We start from the raw sequence: 24,674 nt of genomic DNA, 5'->3' as shown, positions 1-24,674 counted from the left end.
CTCTCCAGGGCTCCTCTCCTCCCCCTCGCCCAATGGGCACCGGCACCTGGTCCAAAAATTCCCCCGAGGGGACCGAGGGGGCTCTGCCACTTCCAGCTCCCGCCGGGCAGCTGTGACGGCCGCGGCGGGTCGCAGAGAGGGGAGTGGACACGGAGTGGGGAGCGGAGAGGGAAGGAGGAGGAGGAGGAGCAAAGGTGTTGAAGAGAAAACTTCAGAAAGGAACAGGAAACCTGCTGGGGAGGCGGCGGCGGCTGCGGCTTCTCTGGGCGCCTGGGCTGCGCTCTTCGCGGGGTGTCCGCAGCTGCGGCTTGGCCCGCGTCTGGCTTCCCCGGCGCGTACGCACGGCTGAGCTGCGACGCTCAGTGGCTCGGGCCGTGCCCTCCGCCGCGGCTCTTGGCCGCTGTAGTCCCGCGGTGCGATCCGCTCCTGCCGCGGCGGCTCCCTGGAGAGAGGGCGGCGAGGGCGCAGGGAAGAGGAGGGACGTCCACTGTGGAACATGAAGCAGCATGACTGATAAAATGTCCAGCTTCCTCTACATAGGGGACATCGTGTCCCTGTACGCGGAGGGCTCGGTCAACGGCTTCATCAGCACCTTGGGGTAAGCGGGAGACGCGGGCTGGGCGGCGCTCGCGCTCCGGGTCCTGGGAACCTGTCCCTGTCCCTCCTCCGCCGCCCGGTCCTCCCGCTGCCGCGCGCGGTGGCCCGGCCGGGCAGGGTCGGCGCCCCCGGACAGCGCCGTGCGCTCAGCCCGCTCGCAGGAAGCTGCCCTGAGAGGCAAGACTTTCTCAGCAACTTCGTAATCTCAAGCTCAGAGACACATCAGAAAGGAGGAAGTGATTCAGAAGCCCGGAGACGGGCCCGGCGAAGAGGTCTTCGCTGGCTTCTCCCTGGGTTGTTTTGATTAAAATGTGTGCTTGTTTTCCCTGGAAGGTAAAACAAAACACCCCCCTTTTCCACCGTTTCTCGCTACCGTTCTCAGCCCCTGGTCTCTCATTGCCGGGTTTGAAAGAGCAGTCGATAAAAGTCCGTGGCCTTGGACATGAAACTCAAGCGATGTGGTGAGCCAAAGTGTGGCGTTGTCCTGCGGGAGGAGCTCACCGTCCCCTCTTCGCTGGAGGAGTTTCCTTTTGGCCTTGCCGAACGAGGACTCTCCCCACTGGCCTGGGCAGCCCTAGGGGCATCCCCAACGGTGTGGCCTTGGACGTCTCTGAGGGCTTCCTGGGTTCTAGAACTCAGACCTGCTATCTCCCCTTCCCAGGCCTTGGCCCACTGAAATGCTGAGCCTTTCTTGGAATTTAGCCAAGTGAAGAGTTCTTGAGATTCGAGTTGGGTGGGGGAAAAAAAAAAAAAAAATATATATATATATATATACACATATATATGTATATATTTATGTTTATGAATGAGGGAAATATATATTAATATATATTTTATTTATATGATACATATATTCTATATATAATATATATATATAAAACAGTGTGCCAAATGGTTAAATAGGACTTCCTTGTTTTCTCTGTTCTGACTGGGAATAGCAGTGTGCAGTTTAATTGCACGCTGCAGTATATTTTGATGCACAGGAAATTTTTTGTTACCTCGTTGTTTCAGCACTTAGGTCCCCCCGCCCTACATTTCAGGCTGTGGAACTGGTGTTTCCACTCCTGTCTGGCTACTGTTTTCAGCTGTTAGGCTTTGGGGCAGATGACTTAACCTGCAACGACCAGGGACAGTGACTTCGAGCTGTGTTATAACGGAGTGCTGCCTACTAAACACTGGGACGTGGAAGTCACCAGTACTTCCACAGTTCCTGTTACTTGTGCATTCCCCCTAATGAGTGAAAGAAGGGAGGCAGATTTAATTCAATCCCTTTTCCATCAGTGTTACTTTCTTATGCAACTAAAGCGTGGAAGGAAAAACACGTTAGTGCCAAGCGCTTCTGCTGGGTTTGTGAATCATGAGCTACCAGTGTTTTTGAGATCATTCATGATACAAGTTCAGTTTCTGGGCCCCCAGCGACATTTTGCAGGTGGACTCTGCTGCTCTTCACCCTCCGTAGACTCTCCAGGTGTGTGTGTGTGTGATGTAGTAGTTAAGCAGAGGGGGTTCCATGGACAGAATACTTGGGGTTTGAATTCTGGCGCTTCCACTTGTAAACCTTATGACCTTGGGAAAGTTATATAATCTTTCTGTGCCCCAGTCTCCTCAATTCTACAAATGGGAATAAGCATGGTTTCTACCTCATAGAGTAGTGGTGAGGAAGAGAGGATTAATATATGTAAAGTGCGTAGCATGGTACCTGGCACCTGATAAGCACTGATGTGTTAGCTATTGTAGTAATTATCATTGCCTTGGTGACGGTGAACCATAGTTATATTTGTGGACAAAATAATAACAAGGACTAGGAATAGAGTATAAAACCTAGACAAAGAAAAGAACTTTTTTTTAGTGTCTAATTCAGCAAAGGTATGCTTATGGATAACTCATAAAACAAATACCAGAAGGACTATATAGATGGCATATCAGGAAGCTACAAGTTTGACAGTTGTAGAGTCGACCCTGATCATTTTAGAGATTAGGAATTGTGGTTAAGAGAAATGAAGTGACTAACCCAAGAAACAGAGGGCATTAATGCCAAAAGCTGGAACTCTAACCCTGTCTCCAGATTCCCAGCTAAGAGTGCTTTTCTTTGGTTATACATAATAATCTTTAAACCTTGAGAAAAATAAGCTAGAATAACCTTTAATGTACAATATACATTTGTGTAAATATTTCTGATTTGTATTCAACTTTTTTGTTGGTGTTTTGAAGGTTGAGCTTCCTTAGTATGTATTTGTGCAATATATTATTTTTCTGTTAATGAACTGAGTCTTGTTGAAGTTAATATGACAAAGCCTTCGTGCTGCTAGATTCTAAGGGGAAGAAGGGTCTTTAGAAATGCTGCCATTGGGCTGGGTGCAGTGGCTCATGCCTGTAATCCCAGCACTTTGGGAGGCCGAGGTGGGCAGATCAGTTGAGGTCAGGAGTTTGAGACCAGCCTGACCAACGTGGGGAAACCCCATCTCTATTAAAAATACAAAAATTAGCCAGGCGTGGTGGCGGACACCTATAGTCCCAGCTACTCGGGAGGCTGAGGTAGGAGAATCACTTGAACCTGGGAGGCGGAGGTTGCAGTGAGCTGAGATTGCGCCACTGCACTCCAGCCTGGGGGACAGAGCGAGACTCTGCCTCAAAAAAACAAAACAAAACAAAAAGAAATGCTGCTATTGGTGAAACCTGGTGCTTTGATTGGATATTCTTTTTCTGAGATAGACTGCTCAGAGTTTCAGATAACTTTGTAGTACTTTAGAAGTCAGAGGTTGGATATGACCATGCCTCCCTCCTGGTACTTGCTTCTGAACATCTTTTCAAAGGACAGTTGTAGTAAAAGTCATTGCTGATGTGCCCTGATGCAGTTTCCTGGCCTTCACTGGAATAGTGTCCAAAGGATGCTCAAGGGAAGCATGGCGAGCCTAGGACTTAAATGGGTCCTGGGTGGAGTGAATCTCTTTATAGAATAATTAAGACAAACTGTAAAATTAAGAATGCCGTGATCCAGCCTGGGCAACATACGGAGACCCTGTCTGTACAAAAAATATAAAAAATTAGCCAGGTGTGGTGGTGCACGCCTGTGGTCCCAGCTGGTCCCAGCCACTTGGGAGGCTGAGGTGGGATGATCACTTGAGCTTGGGAGGTCAAGGCTGCAGGGAGCAACAATCACACCATTGCACTCCAGCCTGGGTGACAGAGAGAGCCCTTGTCTAAAAAAAAAGGTGCTATGAAATCGCATTTGACAAATGTGCATCAAATTTTTATGATGCATAAAAATATAACAGTTTTCTACTTTGAAAACAGGGCAGTGCAGAAAGTGTTAATTTTTTTATAATAAAAAATTGGGAATATCAAAAAATTAAACCTGAAATCATTGTCTTATTAATGAACATTTCCAAATTCTGTTGTATGTGGGATATGCAAATAATGTTGCAAACACTTGAAAGTTGCTTTCAGAAAGCATCTGGCACGTCATTGAAAAAGGCTCATTTAATTTCTAAAGAAACCATGCTGTTCATTTGCTATTCTTCTAAATATTAAATTTAAAATTCGTATAAGAGAAAAGAGGAAACTTAGGAAGAAAGAAGTGAATTTATTTTCCTGACCATAAGTCTTCCATCTCAACCAAACTATGTGGCTCTTGTGTCCAGGGATTTAGGTTTGCCCACGGCTCCTTGCGGTCCTTTACTGTGTACCTCCAGCCATCAGAGTATGTATTTCTGTGGCAGTTGTTAGATAAGATGCTAAAACTGACTTTTGGCTTTGATAAGTAAACCAAGATACTTTATCCTAATTTAAACTGACGTATTTTGCAGTCATCTCATCGATTTTTATTAACATGTGGGTGGTTTTCAAAGTTGGGGATTCCATAAATAAAATAATTTCCTAAAATTCGGGGTGAAAAAGTTTCAGCTATTGAGAAATAATCCCATTTAATTTCATAATGGCTTAATTAAGGCCATGGAATATAACATCTGATGCTTTTATCCTGAGAAGTCAGACTGATTGGTGATTTTGTTCCCTCTGCTTTCTGTCTGTGACATTGCAGTTTTTTAATGGTCGGTCATGCTTGGTTTTAGCACTTTCTTAAGGCTGTGGAATCACATTGGGCTCAGATTTTTAGGAGTTATAAAACTCATGGGAACATATGTCTGTGCCACGTGAAATCTTATCTAGGTACATGTAGGGGTAGCACTCCCTATTTTTTACCTCGAGTACAATTGGTAGATGTTTTATTTTGCAAGTTGGTTTTAGGGCTATGAAACCAAAGCAGAGCGGTAGTTGTGATTTCTCATTGTCTTCTTGTGGGGTCATTATTTGTACACTTTCTGCTTCAAAGACAGAGTGCATCTCTCTAGTTGAATTTTCTTTCTCTTCTGTTAGTTGGAGGTCTGTTGTTCCAGGTCTGCTGCTAATTAGCCATGTGGCCTTGTTCCTATCGTTTATTCTTTTTTCATGTCAGTATGTCTTCCTGAAAACTAAGAAGGAGAGAAGATGCTGTTGCCCATCCCCCTGGGGGTATTATAAAAGCAAGTGATAGAGACAGAAAGAAAAGATTTCTTTTTTAGAAAATTGCTAGGAAAATCTACATTATGCTTATATTTTTGCATGTCAAATTGCTCATTTTCTTCAAAGGCGTATGAATTGTTAAAGTGAATCAGATTGGAGACATTGACACTGTATATATTTAGCGACAATTTATTCCACTGTCATATTAAAAACACAACGGGGGAACTAAAAATTAGACTAAAAGTTTTTGATTTCCATTTTAGCTCTTCATCCATGCATGATGGCTAGTAGCATGATGTTTTTTCAAAGTCAGCTTAGCAAGGTGTTTAATGAGAACTGAGTTTACACAGTATTTCAAGATAATGAATAGACATTTATTTGCAAATAAATCTTGTTTGATTTTAATGTTTAGCATGTAAATAAGTTTTGGATGATATACATTGTTATTGTGTAGTTGCTGGGAATTTTTGCCATAAGGTAATGAATTTTTCAGCTGGAAAAGTCATGGAGTTTTCACTATATTTGAGTTTACCAGGTCCCTCTTGTTTTCTTAGGCTTAGTGACCCAGCTTCTCAGGTTGATTTATCAGTCTGTTTGTGCAAAATTTGAATGCCCTAGTTGCAAAGATTGGCATTTCTCCTTTTTTTCCCCATTATCCTTTACCTGTATTTACTAGATGTTTCTGAATCTTGAATTGTTGCAAGCCAAGTTACAGTTATTGTTCTTTTCTCTGTGTAAGTGCAAAGGGGCCTGTTTTGTATTTCCTAATTTAAATTTTCATCTAAAGAATCAATTTAAGAAATACTTGTATTGACTTATGGACAATTGCTTTAAATCCTATTGGACGAAGATGGTGAATATATTTTAAATAAACTATTTTTATTTTCTACTGGCATGTCTTAAGGTTATAGTTTTTGTGTCTCTTTTAAAGGTGAAGGAGGGAGTCTTGGGATGTGCTGTCCACTTTCAAATGTAGTGTTGATTGTCCCTTTCTCCTCCTTCCATTTTTTCTATACTAGGATTTGTCTTTCTTGTTGCTGCCACATCTGATGACAACAGATATTCACATTTCTGTGTACGTCAACTTGACCAATGATCAGGTACCACAGAGTAGGGACTGAACATAGCAGAATTCTTGGGATAGTGGGATAGTAGAATCAGTGTAAGGTGCATCGGTCCTTCCTTGGCTGTTCTCAGCATGGTTGAGGGGTTAGTAAATGAAAAGTGTGTATATGTGTGTGTGTGTACGTCTGTATATGTATGTTTAAGTGATAGCTACCTTTGCCTTGCGGTTTCTTCTCAGGATCGCCTCAGGACCAACACCTAGTAGTTAAGGTCTCAGTAACTATCAGGTGACTACCAATTGATGCGCTGACTTCAAAGCATCATAAGCATCATCATCATAGTCTCTTAGAGTGACAGAGGATTGGAGCCCTTATTTTTACTTGCTGCTTGATTTTGGCCAATGCAATTAACTTTTCCATTCCTTTGTTTCCATGTTCAGGGATGGATGTCGGTAGGGTGATGGGGAGGAGGGTCCCACAGTTTATAATTCTGACTTAATTCCTTAGATGAGTGAGACTGTGTAACTGTTTACATTTTACTATTCCCAATTATAGTCCGTCAAATTTCTCTTCCTCATCTTTTTTCCTGCTAAACATTTTGATGTTAAATAGTTGTAGATTTGATTTATTATCTTATTTAATTATGCTGTTCTTATTATAGTTTTAAAAATATTTTCCTTAATAGGACTTTTTTTTTTTTTTTTGAGGCGTGACCACAGCTCACTGTAACCCTGAACTCCTGGGCTCAAGTGATCCCTCCACCTCAGCCTCCCAAAGTTCTAGGATTACAGGTGTGAGCCATGACACCCGGCCTCAGTAGGACTTTTTGATCAGTGGGGAGTTGTACATGAAGCTTGGAATGGTTATAGTTAACTTTTATTTTTGTATAAGATGTTTAGTATCTTCCAAACAGAACTCTTCCAAATGATGGCTGTTGTTTCCTGCCATAACCAGGCATATAAGCTTAGCTTTGTTTTGGCTAAGGCATATGATAATGTGATAAATATATCTAAAAGTCCATTGGACATTTGCATGTGTGTTCACTGTGGAGGAAGAAGATGACAGAAGCTTGAATACTGAGTTGTTTTGGAAAGTCTTAAGTGTTAGAAGTGTGATGTTGTGGAACTTGAAATTAAGTACAAAGAGAGTTTCTGAAGTGGTGAACATAAAGTATATTTTAAGCTGAAAGGGTGACTATTTCTTAAAACTAAAAGTCATTCTATAAATACCATTGCAGCTTTTCAGCCCCCTCTGGCAATGAGAGCTCAGTCAAGTAAACAACCACCCCTCCTCAAGAGCCCTGATGGCTTGGCTTTGATAGAAGAGAATTCTGAGGTAACTGCTTGGCTTAATTCTAGGTGGAACAGAGCCATCTTCTTTTTGCACAGGTAGCGCTTTTCACAATGACACTTTTTTTTTGTAACTGTTCTCATGCAGATAGTGTATAGATAACTTAGAGAATATAGACAGAATACTATAGACTCAAACTTTAAAACTTAAATTCCAGGCAGAGGGTCTTCATATATAAATACAAAAGAAGTAACAGTGGACTTTTATGACCGATTTATGCTATAATAATAGTGAATTGTATGGTTTTTTAAATATCAGAACTTGGTAATAGATCACTGTGTTATAATCAGATGTGAAATTTTAATGATCATTCATTTGTTCATTCACTTATTTTTATTTTAATTTTCTTCAGAGACAGGGTCTTGCTCTGTTGTCCAGGGTGGAGTGCAGTGGCGTGATCTTGGCTCACTGCAACCTCTGCCTCCTAGGTTCAAGTGATTCCTGTGCCTCATTTTTTGGAGTAGCTGGGACTACAGGTGTGCGCCGCCACGTTCGGCTAATTTATTGTATTTTTAGTAGAGATAGGGTGTTGCCATGTTGGCCAGGCTGGTCTCAAACTCCTAACCTCAGGTGACCTACCTGCCTTGGCTTCCCAAAGTGTTGGGATTACAAGTGTGAGCCACTGCGCCCAGCTCATTCACTTATTTAATGAATAAAACTGTGCCTTTTGAATGTATTGATGGCATTTTTTGGTGTCATGTTCTACTCCCATGATGACTTAGATGGGAATGTTTAAAAATATATAGCTTTAGAAAACCACAATTTTAATAAAAAATGTTCAAAACAATATATATGGAAAATAGAACAGCATATTAACAGTGGTTGACCCTTTCTGGTGAGTATGTAGATGATTTTAATTTCAATTTTTATTTCTTCTGTATTTCCCAGTTTTATGTATGGTTTTAAATTAAACATCTATTACTTTTATAGCCAGGAAAGTTAACTAAAATGGTTTTTAAGGACTCTTCCATTTCTCGTTACTGTTAATCAACAATATTTACACTAAAAAGCATAAATAAATTATTTTCCTAGTTATGGTCAGTGGAGGAAAACCACAAACTGAGAAACTGTTGTTACTGAAATAGACAGTCATATATTTACCGTGAAATTTTTTTTCCTGGTTATTATTGGTATTTTAAAGTGTATTGTGGAAAAAATGTTTGTCTGACCAGTAATGCTGAGCAATTAAGTTGGTTGATTTAACTCATGTAGTAAATGTATACAGATGATAACCAATTTACAATGGTTTGATGGTTTGATTTACAATTTTTCAATTTTATGGTGGTGCAAAAGTGATACTCATTCGGTAGAAACCATATTAGAGTGCTCAAATAACCATTCTGTTTTCAACTTTCAGTGTAGTATTCAATAAATTACATGAGATATTCAACACTTTTATTACAAAATAGGCTTTGTATTTGCCCAGTGTAGGCTAATGTAAGTGTTCTGAGAACACGTAAAGAAGGTTAGGCTAAGCTATGTTGTTTGGTAGGTTAGGTGTATTAAATGAATTTTTGACTAAGAATATTTTCAACTTACAATGTGTTTATTGGGATGTTACCCCATTGTAAGTTGAAGAGTATTAGTAGTCTTTATTTTAGAAGTCTATTGACACATGTTAAGAAGTATGCATTTTAGCATGGCTGACTTGTTCATTTTAGTAATCTTAGTACTCACTATGAAACTTTTATTGCTTGAGTCAACTTCTATGGTATTAGTTTTTGAGGAGATTTGTGTGTGTGTGTGTGTGTGTAATCGAAGTTTAATTAACTGTTTTTATTGACTATCTTTGAAATAGATGGATTAGCTCTCTCAAAATTCAAATCAATAATGGGTTAACAGTAGCTATTATATAGTTTATACCAACCTATCCAAAGATTTCCAACCTTGAATTAAGACTAAGTTAAAATATCAGGTTATTTAGACAAAACTTTAATCGTACAATTGAAAACGTGTCCATATTAAGACACATGTGACTATCCTGGAGATGTGGTTTATGCTGAAGCATGCTTCAGAATGACTCATTAATTCATTCAGTAGATATTTCTTGAGCCCTTTCTATATGCCGGGGAATATGTGTAAAGAGATGCCAGATATTAAGCTGCTTTTAATTATTATCTCAACGGATTAATTAATTTGTTATTTTAATTGTTATCTGAAAAACTTAATCTTCCTTTGCGAATTTGTAGTATGACTCTTGGCTAGGATCTGTGGGAGACATCAAGGCATTTGACAGTTTTTTTGCTCTCAGTGTTGCAAATGTTGCAAGGTCAAGAATGGATACTGTCTTCTTAATCCTGTATGCTCAGCACCTGACAAAATTGCTGGTATATAGTAGGTGTTTAATAAATATTTGTGCAATTATCGTAGTAATTATTTAGCAATGGAGATAACACTGGTATTGAGTAACTGCAATGTCAGGCAATTTTTTTTTTTCCAAATGCCCAAAAGATGATTAAAACAGTACCACAGAAAGTCAGAAAAGTCAGATTCCTTCTCTCCTGATTGGGATGACCTGGCGGGAGCTTCAAGGAGGAGGTGGAATTTTCGCTGAACTTGGAAGGATCATTAGAATGGATGTTTGTCTCAGATCTATGCCCATGATTGATTATGTATTCTTGGTACTTTTTTCTTTCATTTAAAAAAATTAGTAAAATTTTACTGTCCATTTTAATAGCTCTGAAAAACTAAAGCAAATAATTCAATATTGTTGAGATATGCAAAGACAGAAGAAATAATCTGAGAACCTATTTTATGTTTATTTTCCAAATGCGAGAGATTTAAGCTTGGTTTAGATCCTCTGAGAATAAGACGTCATTCCATTCTTGTCACATACGGTGAATTTACTGAGACCTGAGATAATGAGGCTAGGACTATAAAGCCCAGTCAGGAAGAAACCTGGCAGGTGCTTGGGAGAAATTTATGCGATGTACCCAGTGCCTTTGGCTATTATATTTTTACCTCCTTTCCCTGTATTTGTTTCTATCCCTCGTATTTCATAGTAGTTTTTCTTCATGAATCATGAACTTAATTAGAATTTTATAAATGCCTGGAAACATTGGCAATATGGACAACTTTTCATCGAATATTAAGAACTATTAAGAACTATTTTAGTGAACTATTAAGAACTAATAGTTCTTAGTATAGCACACACATACACGAGTCTCCCACTTGGTATAGAATACCCTTCTGGTATATATGGAGTCCATCATGCTCTCTTTTCCTTTTGGTGCTTTTAACATGTTAAAAAAGCCATAGATAGATTCCCATGAATGCAGGGAAGACTAAAGGAAGTGAACAAAGCATAATCTGAATTCTTAGAATTCAGCTATGTGTTAATGAGGCTCTATCTATTACTGAGATGTTTGAGTCACTGTACAAATATCATAAAAATTTCTTTGTGCAGATTATAAAATGCTGGACTTTTATTATATATTGATTATCCCAGAGATTTCCTCGACAGAGTCCTAGAGAAAACTTAGATTTTTAGTGAAGTAATTTCTAGTTCTCTAGCTCTCTGAGATCCTGTAATGACTAATTATGAAATAATCACTAAGGAAAGGAGGATTCTTCACATTATGTAGGGAACTTATATGGATCATCAGAACTAAAGATAAGAGCTCAAATGACCAGATAAGCAAACAAAACCCGACAAAAACCCAAAACAAAACTGGTTTAAAAGCTGTTAATTTTCTAATGGCAAATCAAAGTGTATTATTTGTAAAAATTTCAGAGAATAGAGTACTCACCAACTCAAGTTGCAGCTCACATTTAATTAAATTATTTGCAAACCTTGTAGTGAATTGCCCTGGAACTCTTGAAAGTAATTTATAGGCATCCCTTGCTATCCTCATTCTTACTATTTGATCTCAAAAGCTCTAAAGATTTGGAAAGCAGGGGATACTTGGATATCACTTTGCCCACGTGGATGAAGTTTAAGATTGAAAAACTGTGTTAGAAGTAACGTTCTTTGTTGGTGAGGAACAGAAACCATCTCTGACTAGCTTACGGAAAGAAGGAAATTTGCTGTGAGAATACTGGAGGAGCTCCAAGAAATAAAATGATGAGCTCAACAACTGAGCATCAGGAGAGGCAGGAACCTAGGGTTGCTTTGGGAATCTCAATAGCAGGACCTACTCTCTGGGTCCCATCATTTACATGACTTGAATCGAGCAATTTCTGTATTCAGTGTCCCTCTTGTTAAACTTCAGATTATGAAGTGATAGAATTTGGCCCCCTTGGATCAGGATTAATCATTTATATCCATGATGGCAAGTGGCAATGCCCAGATCTGGCTACCAGGGAAATGACTGTGAGCAGGGCTCCGATTTCTGCTTGCTGCTGGGGCAGTGTGGTATGGGGGAAAGAGAACAAAGATGCTGGGTGTGAGCTGGATTTCACTGCTTAGTAAGCATCTTAATAGTCAGATTTTAGTGCCTTTTAAAGTAAATTGCAATAAAATATACGTAAAATTTATCATTTTAACCGTTTAAAAAGATATAATTCAATGATATTAAGGACATTCACAATGTTGAGCAACCATCACTGCTCTGCATTTCCAGAACTTTTTTTTACTATCCCAAACAGAAACTCTGTATCCTTTAGAAAATAAATTCCCATTCTCTCCTTATCCCCGCCCCTGGTAACCTCTAGTCTACCTTCTGTCTCTATGAATTTGCCTATTCTAGGTACCACGTATAATTGAAAACATGCAATATTCATCTGTCCTTTTGTGTGTCTGGCTTGTTTTACTTAATGTTTTCAAGGTTCGTCCATGTTGCAGCACATGTTAGTACTTCATTCCTGTTTATTGAGAATACTATTCCATTGTAGACATATGACCCATTGTGTTTATCCATTCATCAGTTGATGGGCATTTGGATTGTTTCCACTTTTTGGCTATTATGAATAATGCAGCTGTGAATATTTATGTACAAGATTTTGTATAGATATATATTTTAAAAACTCTTTTAGGTATATACTTAGCAATGGAATTTCTGGGTCATATGGTAATGCTATGTTTAGCATTTCACCTTGGTCTTTCCTATTTGCTTTACCCTATGTTACCTTTCCTTCCTCCATATAATCTTATTACATACAATATAATTGATTATTTATTGTATCCATTGTGTATCATCTGTTTACCCCGATAGACTGTAAGTTCTTTGAAGGCAGGGATCTTTTTGTTTCGCCACTGAATATCTCAAGTGCTTGGCTCCATAAATATTAATAAATATTTGTTGCATTACCATATACATATTTTATTTTAAAATCTCTAAGTAGCTGTTAACATCAGTTCCTCTCTGGAAAAAAGTCAATGTAATGTCTCGTATTTCTTAAATACCTTGAGATCCATGGGCAATTCTTTTAAAATGGATGAGAGTTGTCACTGGGTTTATGGTGTCATTAAATCTTGCCATCATCAGTCTTTTAATAATCTCTTGTGTCATATCTCTCTACACACTCAGATCAATATGTGGTAAAGCTTACGCTCTGAAAAAGTGATGTACATGCCCTTTTCTTTTTTTTGAGGCTGAGTCTCACTCTGCTGTCACCCAGGCTGGAGTGCAGTGGCAGGATCTTGACTCACTGCAACCTCTGCCTCCTGGGTTCAAGCAATTCTCCTGCCTCAGCCTCTGGAGTAGCTGCGACTACAGGCTCGTGCCACCACGCCCAGCTAATTTTTTTCGGTATTTTTAGTAGAGATGGGGTTTTGCCATGTTGTCCAGGCAGGTCTCAAACTACTGGCCTCAAGTGATCCACCTGCCTCGGTCTCTCAAAGTGCTGGGATTACAGGCGTGAGCTACCACACCTGACCTACATGGCCATTTTTTTTTTAAATGATTTGCACGCTATAGCCACATTAAAGAAAGGTTAATGTTTCTGTAAATTCAGTTTTGTTTTTATGTGTTCAAAGAGTGAATTTGTAAGCATTTTGTGAAGCCATTTCTTAATTGAGATGGGCCTTTTCTCTTAGTGGGTAGTACATTATACATCCAGGGAGACATTTTATACTTTAACTGCTATTGACAGAAAAGTTTATTTAAAAAGAATTTGCTGATAAAAATGCAGCGAGTAGTTGGGGAATGTATAGTACTTTAGAAAAATAGAATAGGGCATATGACACCTTGTAATTTTCTTTTTAAAATTCAAGAGTAAGTGTTTGGAAAATGATAAGCATTTAAACAGATTAAGGAGAGCAAATGGGCAGAATTTTGTTCCTCGTTAATTTATATCTATTGACTAAGTCTGTTGTAATGAGCTTTGCCTTAAGCCAATTCCAAAAGATACAATATCCAGCCAATTTCTTCAAGAATTTGAAATTCTCCAGTGTTATTATTGACTCATGCTAGGAATCTTCATTGGTAGCAGTGTTACAAATGAGGACTTGTTTGAGAGTTATTTGCATATAGGACAGAGAAATAAAGTGAGAAATATAGATATGTACAAATTACAAAATAACTTGAAAAATAAAACAACATATTTTGATTTCTTCTGGTTCTAACATCCTATAATGCTCTTTGCTAGATATTTAAAAATGTAATAACTTTAGAAAAGCAGTTTTGAGGTGAAGATACCAAATATTATCAGAGTTTTGTTTCATTTCTATAACATCCAAAGTAATCCAGTTTAAGTATATCATACCAATAAAGATAGTGACTTAAAACAAAATTCTATTACCCAAATCACCAAACACAGTTACATTAGGAATCCAAAGTAAGTTAATGATTTAAGGAACAGTTACTGTGTTTGGCTAAAGTGTTCAAGGTCATTGCTAATATCAGGGACATAACTACTTAAACATTTGCATTTCGGGTAGATCTTTGACTTCAACCATATTTTCAAAGACGATGATTTCAGTTCTGGTTCTTTACAGTAGTAGGGAAGGTAAAAAAAAGGAATTGTGTTGTACTCAGAGTCCTATACTTGTGGCTAGGAATGATAAATATTAAGTGACCTTTTAAGTCAAGTCAAGATTCACTGTCAGTGAAAATGTTATTAAAAACTTGACTACACTAATCCATGAGCAGGAATATTAATAAATGAGAAAAGGACTTTTATTTACCTTTCTTCCTTTATTTACCTGACAGATCATGATTTAATAGCTGAGTTCCAATTTAAAACCCATGCGAAGAATGAGCCTCCTTTCCTGTCAGTACAACGAAGTCATTGTTATCTGTTAGGGGAGAAACCAAATGGATCCTTTCAAGAAGTCTCAGTGGCTAAAGAATCTCTCAGAAGGTCTTTTAAAGTATTATCACATTGCAAATGTAAAACTTTGTTAAGAATTGGAGAATCTGAATGAAGAACTGTTTGGGTAAGTTGTCACATAGGAGTTCTGGGAGGCAGTCATTTCTTTGGCAATGGATACCCATAAAGTGATTCTATAAACATTTTCTAAAGATTAGATCAATATTTGTATTACACATTTTTTCAAAATGGAAGTCATAATTAATCCAATAAATTCTAAACAATAACCACATAATTTAGTTTTAAACATATTTAATTTAACAAAATGCATGCTAATTTCAGTTTTTGTATCATAGACTGCTGGTGATTTCTCCAAATTCATTTTTCCCTTCTTCCACATTAATAGAAGTAATTGAGTTTGTGGGTACCCAGAATAAAGACCACATTTTCTAGCCTCCTTTGTAGCCAGGTGTGGCCACAGGCTATACTTTGCAGTCAGGTCTTTTAAGGAAGGATTTACTGCCTCCCCCACCCTCCCTCTGCCCTACCCCATTCAACTGTTTGAAATATGGACATGGGAAAATGGCACCTTGGACCGTACAGATGAGGTCAATCACTAGGGATAATAGAGCATCAAGAAATGAACCAGTTCTCCAGATGTCCTCAAATGCTGGCTCTACTATATATGGTCTAAAAAGATGAAAGTAGGTGGGTAGACAAAAGCCAGATTATGTATTCCCTATTAGGTGATGGGAAGCTATTGAAGGATTTTGAAGCAGGAGAATGAAATAGTCAGACTTTGTTCTAGAAAAATCAGTCAGTGGTAAAAAGGAGGAATAGAGAAAGGCTGAAAATGGCAGGCAGAAGAGGAATTGATACACAGCAGCCTGCACCAAACAGCTGTAGTGGGGCTGAAAAGCAGCTTGTCAGCAGAAGCACTGAAGGGACAGTATCTTTGTTTAGTGTTTCAGTTTAGGCCTAGAAAAGATGTATGAATTAAGATAGTCACCACTGCTATTGAGGCTTTATTACTTTTGAAAACTGAGCATACAGATTGGAAGTTTCTCTTTTGTTTGCTCACATTTGAATAACATGTCATTACACCCAGCATTACTGCGGGCTTTTCAGGTTTCTGAGATACAAACGTCATCTTGTGTTGTTTCTCCTTACTCTAGCTCTCTGCTTTGTGTGTACTGCCTTTTTTTTTTTGAAAGGGACTCTCGCTCTGTCGCCCAGGCTGGAGTGCAGTGGCGTGATCTTGGTTCACTGCAACCTCCGCCTCCTGGGTTCAAGTGATTCTCCTGCCTCAGCCTCCCCAGTAGCTGGGACTACAGGTGCATGCCACCATGCCGGCTAATTTTTGTATTTTTTAGTAGAGATGGGGTTTCACCGTGTTAGCCAGGATGGTCTTGATCTCCTGACCTCATGATCTGCCCGCCTCGGCCTCCCAAAGTGACCTTTTTTACCTTTATAGTTACGCAGACATTCTGAGTTCCCTTTCACCACCGAGCCTTTTTACGTGCTTTTCCCTCTGTCTGGTCAATTTCCCATCTTACCTGCACACCTCTCACCTGTTTATTATGTGGATTTCCAGCTTTCTGACTCATCTGTAGTGAACTGTTCCTGATCTCCCAGACTATGTGAGGCCCCTTTACTATATACTCAGATAGCACCATGTTCTTTTCCTTCACAAAACTTATCGCAATTATAGTTTTAATTTTGCTTCTATTTTTGTGAATATTGGATTATGTTTGTTTCACCCACTAGACTTTAAACTCTGTAAGGGCTGTGACTATGTCTGGATTTGATAATAATCGTGTCCTTAGGTCTTTCACGGTATCTGTCACATAGTAGATACTCAAGAAGTATGTTGAGGGAATGAAAAACGCTTTAGCATATAGTGGGCTTTTGGCTCTGACAAACCTGGTTTTATATGATGACTCCACTCTCTCATAGTGTGATCTTCAGAAGTTATTTAATACTGAACACCTCAGTTTCCTTATCTGTAAAGCAGGATTATTGTCCAGTTTGTAGTATCACCATGACGTTAATGGCAACTAACATATGTAAAACACTTAGTAAGTGTTGGGCTCATAGCATCAGATACCTAAAGTATTAAATACATGGAAGCTATTATTATTTATATTATTAATAGTATATCTGAAAAATCAGCATGAGTCTCTTTTTGGAAGCTTGGCTAAGTTAATATTACATTGATGTTAAAAAGTTCTGCTGTATTATCTTTATATCATTTTGCAGTACGCCTGATTTTTTTTTTGAGATGGAGTCTGGCTCTGTCACCCAGGCTGGAGTGCAATGGCACGATCTCAGCTTGCTGTAAGCTCCGCCTCCTGGGTTCACACCATTCTCCTGCCTCAGCCTCCCGAGTAGCTGGGACTACAGGCGTGTGCCACCATACCTGGCTAATTTTTTGTATTTTTAGTGGAGATGGGGTTTCACTGTGTTAGCCAGGATGGTCTCGATCTCCTGACTTCGTGATCCACCTGCCTCAGCCTCCCAAAGTGCTGGGATTACAGGCGTGAGCCACCGCGCCGGGTGCAGTACACCTGTTTTTAAGCTGATATTTGTTTAGTAGGCTGTTCAAAGGCATATTGCCTTATCTATTATTTATTTTGGTTTTGGCCTTTTTTTTTCTCCCTTACTTTGATAATGCACGCTACTCAATTGCAGGTACTTATATTTATCTTTTGTTACTGGTTTGATGCATACTATCCTTTTGATGTAATGCAAACACCTGAACTATATCAACATAATAATAACCTTAGAATTGCTTAGCATATATATACAATATCTTCCTTGACTAGAATTTTCAACTTTTTAAATGTTTTAAAACCAACATGTTATTTTAGTTGCTAATATTTCATCCCGATTAGAACATAGGAATAGAAAGAAACAATTTAGTTTTATTTTTTGAGATTAAAAACAAGTGTTTGTTTTGGAACCATTAGAATAGCTTTTGCATGTTTTCATTGGACAGCTGGTGCTACTATCCCTTCTTTGAGATTTACTTTTTTTTTTGAGACTGAGTCTTACCGTGTCACCCAGGGTAGAGTGCAGTGACACAATCTTGGCTTACTGAAACTTCTGCCTCCCAGGTTCAAGTGATTCTCCTGCCTCAGCCTCCTGAGTAGCTGGGGACTAGAGGCGTGCACCACCATGCCTGGCTAATTTTTGGTGGAGACGAGGTTTCACCATGTTGGCCAGGATGGTCTCAAACTCCTGACCTCAAGTGATTCACCCGTCTCCACCTCCCAGAGTGCTGGGATTACAGGAATGAGCTACTGTGCTTTGAGTCCCATTCTATTGGCTAAGAATTCTGATTAAACTTCTGTGACTGTTAGAGGAATTGGCAAAAACACTTATCTAGTTTGGATAATTAACCATTTTACAGATAAACAAATTTGTTTAGGAAAATCTTGTCAAATTTTAAATAGTAACTAATCAAATTATCATGCTTACTTCTCTTGTAAGTATTAATGATTTTTACACAAGTCATTGGGATTGAAAAGGTATAAAGAGTGTATTTTATTTCTGCTTCTTAGATTTACCTAATGAATAAAATTATTCAGGCCCTAGCCTTCTTTTAGTTGTGCCATAAAAGGAGATTTTACTGTTTATTGGAAACTTAGTATATACATGTATACAAATTATTGAATTTTAATGCTTTTAAAAAATTAAAGCATTAAAAAACACTTTGAAGAATAAACCACTTTATAAAGTCTTATTTGAAAATTTCTCTGTGAGAAAATATTTCTTTTTAGCTAACATAAATTCTTGATGGGGAAGTCTGAGCTAGTTTGCTATTTCTAGGGATTCTGGAGTACCTGGTGGTGGAGAAGAGCTTGCAAAGTGCCACGCTCCTGGATGTGGCAAAGAACTGGTGTATCTATTTTGTAATTTTTAATTTATTTTTATTTTTAATTTTGAAATTCATTCCTTCAACAGAACTGGTGTATCTGAAGACACTAGTTTTATTTCTAAGTTTATTACACTTAGTTTTATTAGTTAGGGTGCTTTTTGGTTGCAAAAGTGAGAAAACCCAACCCAAGCAATTTTTACCCCAAAAGAGAACCTTGTGATTAAGGTAACTGAGAAATCTTGGCATGATCTCCTGGGTTCCTTCATTCTGCAGCATCATCAGCATTAGTCCTGCCCTTGCGCAGGTCTTTTGTTTATGGCATGGCTGCTAGCCGCTCCAGCCTTACCTCTGTCTCTTACACCAGAGCTGACAAGAGTGCCTCATTCTCCTAAACTCCAGAAAAAAACACTATGGTTATTACTGTTGCAATGGCTGGCTCGATGATGGTCCAGCTGCTCTGATGGCAGAGGTGACTTCATCACGAGTGGGAGAAGAGCAGTTCTCCATTCTTCAGGTAGGGCTCTGTTGCCAGAGGAAGGACAGTGGATGATGGGTAGGTGGAGACAACACATGTACACTGTGGCCAAATAAAATCACCCCTTTACCTTCACGAAGCCACATTTCCTAAGTCCTTACAAGCAGGATATAAAAATTGGAAGCCTTTAATGATTTTGGTATTTATACTATTCTTATTTCCAGTTCATTGTTCTGGGGCTTTATTTTAGGACTCTTTCAGGTGGCATACACTTCCTGATGGAAAGGAGAATTATCTGAGTCCTTTTGCATGCCACAAAGCCTCAATGCTCTGGTCTGGTCTAAACTTCACCTTGACATCAACTAATGAAAAAAAGGATTCTAAGGAAATCAAGGATGGGGGTAATGGTGAGGGGTCAAAGAGTAAAGGCAGCAGTTTGGTGTGGCTAAATTATACCTCAGTAATGCTGCTATGAGATTTAAAAAGGGAGGGGAGTTTCTGAAACAAACTTCCCAAATAAGCACATTATTCAGAATCACAGAACTTTGGTAAATGAATCTCATTCATGAAAGCATATGTTTACGAATATTTCTCACAGGAAATTTGTGAATATTCCCACTTTTAGCTTAGATGTAAGTAGCTTATCTTATGTCTATGAATAATTGTGGCTCTTTATGTGTACACAACAAGCATGAATTAATTATTGTGATGGAGATGAACACAAAGCAAGGTGTAATATAAGCAGGGTTTAAAATTTTCAAAATTTAAAATTTAAAAGTAAGGAATTGTTAATTTAGATCTCAGAAATTAGAAAATCTTACTGCTAAAATGCTTTTTATTAAAAATTCCCCAGTAAAACAAATATAATTTATTTGATGCTACAACTAAATATGAATTATGATTAATAATTAAGATAATATTTGAAATGTGATCTTTGTGTAACTTTTTTGAAAAGTCAAAGTAAACTTTTTGCATTCTTAAAAGTCAGTATCTTCAACTCATTTTTGTTTCTTCTGTTTTAAGTATTTAAAACTCAGGTCCATGTTGTACTATTGAAGACATTGGTTGGTTATGACATGACTATCTAGAAAATCAAATTTAATTTCAAAGTTAAAGTCAAATCATTGAATAAATAGATGTTTGATAGTGGCTTTTTAAAGGCAGTGTTGTTTGCAGAGAGAGCTGATCAAGCCCTTGGGTCTGAATTCTGTTCTGTCCTGAAGAAATTCTGAGAAATTGAACACATCATTTAACGTCTGAATTAAATTCTTCGTCTTTATATTGGGAGTACTGATAACACTTCTCTTGTGTTCCTCAGTGGTCCTTTGGAGTTAAGAAATGACATTATACCTGTTTGAGTATCTGGAAAGCTGTAAGCTGTAAGCTGTACTGGTACAGCTAGATATTTAAAAATTAGTATTGGTTTTTTGTTTTTCTTTTTTTGTTTTGAGACGGAGTCTCACTCTGTCGCCCAGGCTGGAGTGCAGTGGTGCAATCTCAGCCCACTGCAAGCTCCGCCTCCCAGGTTCACGCCATTCTCCTGCCTCAGCCTCCCGAGTAGCTGGGACTACAGGCGCCCGTCACCACGCCCGGCTAATTTGTTTGTATTTTTAGTAGAGACGAGGTTTCAGTGTGTTAGCCAGGATGGTCTCAATCTCTTGTCCCCATGATCTGCCCACCTCGGCCTCCCAAAGTGTTTGGGATTACAGGCGTGAGCCACCGCATCCGGGCCGTATTAGGTTTTTTTTAAATGGTAAAATCATAAGGTTACCTAAAGCTATTTATTAGCAGGAATTGAATCATATGACACATTTTAGTGCCAATGGATTATTTTTCTATATTTCTGTCCTTTTTTTTTTTTTTGAGATGGAGTCTTGCTCTGTTGCCCAGGCTGGAGTACAGTGGGATGAGCTCGGCTCACTGCAACCTCCGCCTCCCGGGATGAAGTGATTCTCCTGCCTCAGCCTCCCGAGTAGCAGGGACTACAGGTGTGTGCCACCATGCCCAGCTAATTTTTTGTATTTTTAGTAGAGACGGGGATTCGCCATGTTGGCCAGGCTTGTCTTGAACTCCTGGCCTCAAGTGATCCGCCCCTTGGCCTCCCAAAGTGCTGGGATTACAGGCATGAGCCACCACGCCCGGCCCTAGATTTTTTTTTTTTTTTGAGACAGAGTCTTGCTCTGTCACCCAGGCTGGAGTGCAGTGGTGCGATCTCGGCTCACTGCAAGCTCCGCCTCCGGGGTTCGCACCGTTCTCCTGCCTCAGCCTCCTGAGCAGCTGGGACTACAGGTGCCCGCCACCACGCCTGGCTAATTTTTTTTTTTTTTTTTTTTTTTTTGAGACAGAGTCTTGCTGTCGCCCAGGCTGGAGTGCAGTGGCGCCATCTCGGCTCACTGCAGGCTTTGCCCCCCCGGGTTCATGCCATTCTCCTGCCTCAGCCTCCCGAGTAACTGGGACTACAGGCGCCCGCCACCTCGCCCGGCTAATTTTTTGTATTTTTAGTAGAGACGGGGTTTCACCGTGTTAGCCAGGGTGGTCTCGATCTCCTGACCTCGTGATCTGCCCGCCTCGGCCTCCCAAAGTGCTGGGATTATAGGCGTGAGCCACCGCGCCTGGCCGCCCGGCCCTAGGTTTCTATACTTTGAAAAGCAGAACAACGTTTCCTCTTCAGCAGTGATGCAAATAGGAAGAAAATGTTGAATTAGTTTCATATTCGGGTATTTTCTTGATTTTATTTTGTGTTTATTGATGAAGAAACATATTTGGAAAATAGAAATAATTTAAGTTCTATACAAAATTAAACATCTTGTTTTAGGCAGTCATTTTAAAACTACACTCTAAATATCTGACTACAATTCAGCAGGTCTGTCATGATATTTGGAGTGTCATTAGAGTATCCTTTTTTTTAACTTAAAACACAAGAGAGGAGATGAGACATGGATTTAAACTTCATTGTTTGTTTAAAAAAACAGAACAGACCAGGTGTGGTGGCTCATGCCTGTAATCCCAGCATTTTGGGAGGCTGAGGCAAGAGGATTGCTTGTGCCCAGGAGTTTGAGACCAGCCTGGGAAGCATAGTGAGATCCTGTCCATAAAAATAAATAAATGAATGAAACCAAACAAAAAATGAAACTGGTCTAGCTGTTTCTTCAAACTCCAGCAGCATTCAGGGAAGTTAAAGGGTGAAATACTAAACACAATTATGTGTCTAAGTCAAGATGTCCATACATGAAAGGAATGTAACATTAAGGGAGAGAAAATGAAACAGTTCCTATCACATCCTTTTTGTTCCTGTTTTTAAATCCCAAGTCCTTTAAAGAAAACTTCTGCTGCTTAGCAAGTCTTTAGGCAACGCTTGGAATGCTCATGCAGAGACTGGCCCAGCGACAGCCCTGGACTGCCAAGTTCTTGGAATCGAGACAGTCAGGGAAGAGGCTTTTGATTGGCGTGTGAAAGGAAGGGAAGCTGAATATCCGAGCGGGGCTGTGCTGAGCAGAAGGGAAGCAGGAAAAAGGATGGGAACAGCGACAATAGTGAGTCCCCACTTTATGGCTTTTTTTACATTTCAGACATTGAATAAAGCAGGTAACTGATGAGATGTCATTTCACTGATTTAACACTGAAATACAGGACACTATGAAAAAAAGCTATAAGGATTTGGGGCAACCATTCACTGTAGGAACTATCCACAAAATTACTTCATAAGAAAACTAAAGAAGGAATGGGGTAGTTCTACTGGCAATACTAAATCTCCTTCCAGAGTGAACCTTTCAGTCATGTGCCCATCACAGACCTTCTTCAGACTAGACAAAAGCAAGGGCAAAGTGAGATTGCGAAAGTTATTTTATTCTTTTATGATTTAGGATAAGTCTTACTTCCCCTGGCAGGAGATGCCATCATCTTGCATGGATGTGGCCTTTCAGTGACAAAGCCCTTAGTGTACAATCCAGAAACAACACACAGTTGAAGAATTGTTTGTCTTCTAATGGATGTATTTTTCCATGTAATTTATAATTATGAATGGCATTATGACTTAATGTGCAAAGCTAAGAAAACTGAAAAAAGAAAAGCTGAAATCTGTATTGGAGTGTGGGAAAGAGGGAGTCTATTATTAAATCTACGCTTGTTATTTATAGCATGCCCAACAAGATAAGGTAACTATGGAGGTTTGTCTCTCTCATGGTTAGGTTTGGTTGGAAATCATCAGATTGGCAAGGCCATCAAGCTGTAAGAACAGCTGCTAAACTGCTCCCCCAACCCCCGCCAAGACCCTGAAAACCAGTTGAAAATATTTTGGGTAAGTTTTGCTCAAAATATCTTTAAAGCCTGACATTATAAAAGAGAGTGAGAAAGGCAGATATGGATAGAAGGTCATACCCACTTGGGGAGAATTGGTAAAATCTTACCAAGATGTCAAATGAGATTGCCTGTTCCTAGGGAGATATTTCATAGGGAAGAGTGAGGTAGTGGGTACCTGGAGAATATGAATCAGTGAATTATTTGGGCAGGTTAAAAAAATTCATTGTGTACATTTGATTACATAGCCTTCAGTTTCATTCCACAGAATAGCTGAAGGTTGAGAAATAAGTTGTTTTGCATTGAAAAGGAATCTACTTTTGGGAGTCTATAAGTAGGAACAGCCAGACTATAAGCCACTGAGTCACATTCTTAGGGGAAGTTTAGGGACAAAATAATTATAATGAAATTAGCTGCTGTTTAGACATCTCTGGAAGGCATTTTTTGAATAAGGAAAAGCAGCTGCCCTGGTTCCTGTTTTTCCTTTTAACCAGAGAGGAATCTGATCAGTATCAGTTTAGAAGAAAACTATTTTGCAGATGAGAGGAGATGCCTTTCCTTTTGGGTCCAGGAAGTGCAGGTATGAAACATATGCTTCAAAAGGAATCAGAAAGTAGAGACTGAGATGTTCACCACCCACTCAAATGAAGGGCAGAATACAAGTGGTTAAGACTCCAGTTGTTAGCTGTTAGTTTTGTTTTCATAGGAAAAAGGATTATTAAAGGAGTTAACCTCATAATGTATTGTAAAGGCGTGTAGTATTTCTGTGAAATGCCTGTTGAATAGAGTGTGTCCTCTTTGAACACACCTCTGTGTTAGAGTTAAGAGATCAGAATTTCCATAATCATTTTGAGACATATTGATGCCAAGGTATGTTTATGTTCTAAGAGTTTTTCTTGGTGTTTTCTGGGGTAATAGGTGCCTTTAAGAGTCTGAGAAAATTTTTTGTGCAGCTTTCCATTACTATGCCTAACCACAAGATTTTACATATATTTGAGGGTCTTCAAGATTCCCTGAAGGCTACCTACCCCTTGGACCCAAGCTGGGGAGTACTTGTGCTAACATGCAATAATGGCTCTAACATTACAATTTAAGCTGTAGACATGGTCTGTCATGTACACTGCTTTATCCCCAGTGCCTAGAACAGTTCCTGGTTCATAATCAACAATCAATAAATATTTGTTGAATGAATAAATCGATGACAAAATGAACATTTTGTTTTTTAGTATGTGGCAAGTATGGATTTTTTTAGTTACTTAGACCTTATCAGTTCTTCACTAGCTGTGTGACCTTCATGGCGACATTTACTTCTACTGAAAGG

The 24,674-nt window shown here is 39.1% G+C and overlaps 1 protein-coding gene across 2 annotated transcripts in view; it reads left to right on the top strand.

Annotated features, from left to right (window-relative positions):
* The first annotated feature begins 441 nt into the window (after positions 1 to 441).
* The window catches only part of ITPR2 (inositol 1,4,5-trisphosphate receptor type 2), a 519,932-nt gene continuing 495,699 nt past the window's right edge, over positions 442 to 24,674 (top strand). Inside the window, exon 1 of one of the 2 annotated variants that reach the window (XM_024256738.3) lies at positions 442 to 598. In XM_024256738.3, the coding sequence (XP_024112506.2) occupies positions 507 to 598 (92 nt within the window). In that variant the 5' untranslated portion in view covers positions 442 to 506. The remainder of the gene's footprint in view (positions 599 to 24,674) is intronic. The other variant, XM_054527007.2, reaches the window with a different exon arrangement.

This window comes from Pongo abelii, chromosome 10 (genome assembly GCF_028885655.2).
Source record: "Pongo abelii isolate AG06213 chromosome 10, NHGRI_mPonAbe1-v2.0_pri, whole genome shotgun sequence".
In the NCBI taxonomy this organism is placed as follows: domain Eukaryota; kingdom Metazoa; phylum Chordata; class Mammalia; order Primates; family Hominidae; genus Pongo; species Pongo abelii.
Note: the sequence above shows the minus strand (reverse complement) of the source record. Positions and strands in the feature narration are given on the sequence as shown.